The sequence below is a fragment of the Neophocaena asiaeorientalis genome, unplaced genomic scaffold, assembly GCF_003031525.2.
Source record: "Neophocaena asiaeorientalis asiaeorientalis breed wild unplaced genomic scaffold, Neophocaena_asiaeorientalis_V1.1 scaffold30, whole genome shotgun sequence".
In the NCBI taxonomy this organism is placed as follows: Eukaryota; Metazoa; Chordata; class Mammalia; order Artiodactyla; family Phocoenidae; genus Neophocaena; species Neophocaena asiaeorientalis.
This window is the reverse complement of record NW_020174923.1, coordinates 11,426,940-11,429,028: the sequence shown is the minus strand read 5'-3', so window position 1 is coordinate 11,429,028 and position 2,089 is coordinate 11,426,940. Positions and strand designations below refer to the sequence as shown.

Genomic DNA, 2,089 nt, shown 5'->3' with positions numbered 1-2,089 from the left:
GCCAAGGCGCGCTCGCACCTGCGGCGGCCGGGTGATGGCGCGGCGCGGGCCGCGGGCGTCCTGAGCGCAGCGCCCGCCGGGGGATGCCAAGACGCGCTGCTGGCCCTGGCCATGTCGTCGTCCTTCTTCAACCCCAGCTTCGCCTTCAGCTCTCACTTCGACCCCGGTGAGTCCCCTGGCCGCGCCCCTTGCCAGCCCTCTGCGGCTGCCCCTAACCTGCCCGACTGCGGACATGATGCTTCCAGAGCCCCTGGTTTCCTATTTTGCATGGAAGTTAACCCTTTCCCCACTCTGAGTGGAGCCGCAGAAGGAACGGCTTTCCCCGCAGGACCCCCTGGAAGCCCGGAGGTGGGCAGGCCTTGGGGCTGGCACCTGCACGGCTGAGGCCTCCAGCAGCGGGGGTGGGCAGTGGGGGCACTGCCCCTGTCTCTGTGGAAGCTTCCGTCTCAGGTAACGGGCAGGAGGGCCCGTGTTGGCCCCAGGTGTCCAGGGGAGGAGGTGGCCAGGTCTAAGGGCCCCTGGGAGGTGTGGGAATGTCGCCCCCCAGGCCCAGGTGACCATGGCCCCTTGTGGATCTATGTTCTTAGCATGGGAGGCATCTCCCCAGGCTGGGAGCTGGTTCTGGGAAGCCCTGCCAGGCCACCCAGTCGCCCGCATGGGGAAGTGGGAGCAGTGGTCAACCCACAGGACAGAGCCCACTGAGCAGAGGCTCGGAAGAGATGGGCCTCAGTGGATGCCCAGGCCCTCCGAGCAGGGAGAGGCCCAGGTGGCGCTGTCAAGCTGGCTGCAGGGGGCGTGGGGCCAGGCTGGCGGCCCTGGCAGCCTGTTTACCCATGGCTGCCTGACCTCCTGGCAGCTGTGGGCAGCCGTGGTGGGCAGATGGACCAGGGGCAGCTGGAGGCCCGCATCTGTCACCAGGAGGTGTAGGCTTTCTTCCCTCTGTCTTCACTGGCCTCACCACCCTCTCCTTGGCCCGAGTGGGAGATAAACCCCTGCCCTGGAGCCTTGGCCGAAGGGTCCGGAGTCCTACCCACATGTCACTGGGGCTCTGGCGCAGCCTAATCCAGCCAAAACAAAGCCGGGTGAGCACGTGACGGCCTCTCCTGGGCCTCCCTCCCTGGAGTAGCGTCCAGTTCCTGCAGTGATGCACACGGTCCCCTGGGTGCGGCCCCATCTGAAGGCATTTGCTCTTGGGGGAGGGGACCTGACAGCAGGTTCCTCTGCTGGGCTTAGGGTGTGGGTGTCACGCTCAGAAATGACTTCCCAAGGCGACTCCTGGAGCTTGGAGAATGTGGAGTCACCAGTGGATGGCCCAGAATCTGGCAGCGACAGCCCTGGCTGGGCTCTGAGGGCGGGGGCTGGAGGTGGCCCTGCTGAGCAGTCCCAGGCCCAGACAACCTTTAGGGACACGTGTCCTGCTGGCTCTGAGCCGGCGCTCCATGCAGTGTGGCTGCTGGGGAGTGAGGGTCCAGCCTTGGAACCGTTGGCAGTGTGGCGGGGTGTGTGCCAGGACTGACCCAGGGTTGGCGACGCCCTCCCCCACGCCCTGCCTCTTGCACTCTTTGTGGGGCCCAGACTTGCCCTGTGTGGGTTCAGTACCCTCCCCCCACCACACACACACCCCGTGTGTCCTAGCACGAGACCCTTCCCCCATCTTAGAGAGACAGCTGAGCTTGGCTCCTCTTGCAAGTGTCCCTGTAAACAGCTGTGATCAATGTAATTATAATGTGTCAGTTTAAGGACTTAGGAGGGAAAAGAGTTGTCAGGAGGCAAGGGGAGATCATCTGTTTGCAGGTGGTGTGAAGGGGAGAACTGTGCCCCACTGTGGGAGGGGCCACCCTGGATGGTGGAAATGGGTTGCTGGCTGGGGTGCAGGGCTCTGTGCTGGCCCCCACGTGGGCATTAGGGAGGGGGTGGGGTGGGGTCCGCTGCCCTCCTGCTAAATGCCCAGTGTTCAGAGCCCAGCTCCCACCCCCTGGAGTCTCCCCCGCCCACCCTTGCCTTCCAGAGTCTCAGTTTTCTCACCTGTAAAATGGAATAGCTGTGCCTACCCCAAGCTCAGTTAGCAGTTAAGCGCCTGGTGAAAACT

General features: G+C 64.2%; 1 protein-coding gene across 1 annotated transcript in view; it reads left to right on the top strand.

The window, feature by feature from the left end:
* Positions 1–99: 99 nt before the first annotated feature.
* The window catches only part of AATK (apoptosis associated tyrosine kinase), a 40,300-nt gene continuing 38,310 nt past the window's right edge, over positions 100–2,089 (top strand). Inside the window, exon 1 of the mRNA XM_024760507.1 lies at positions 100–166. Within this exon, the coding sequence (XP_024616275.1) occupies positions 112–166 (55 nt within the window). The 5' untranslated portion in view covers positions 100–111. The remainder of the gene's footprint in view (positions 167–2,089) is intronic.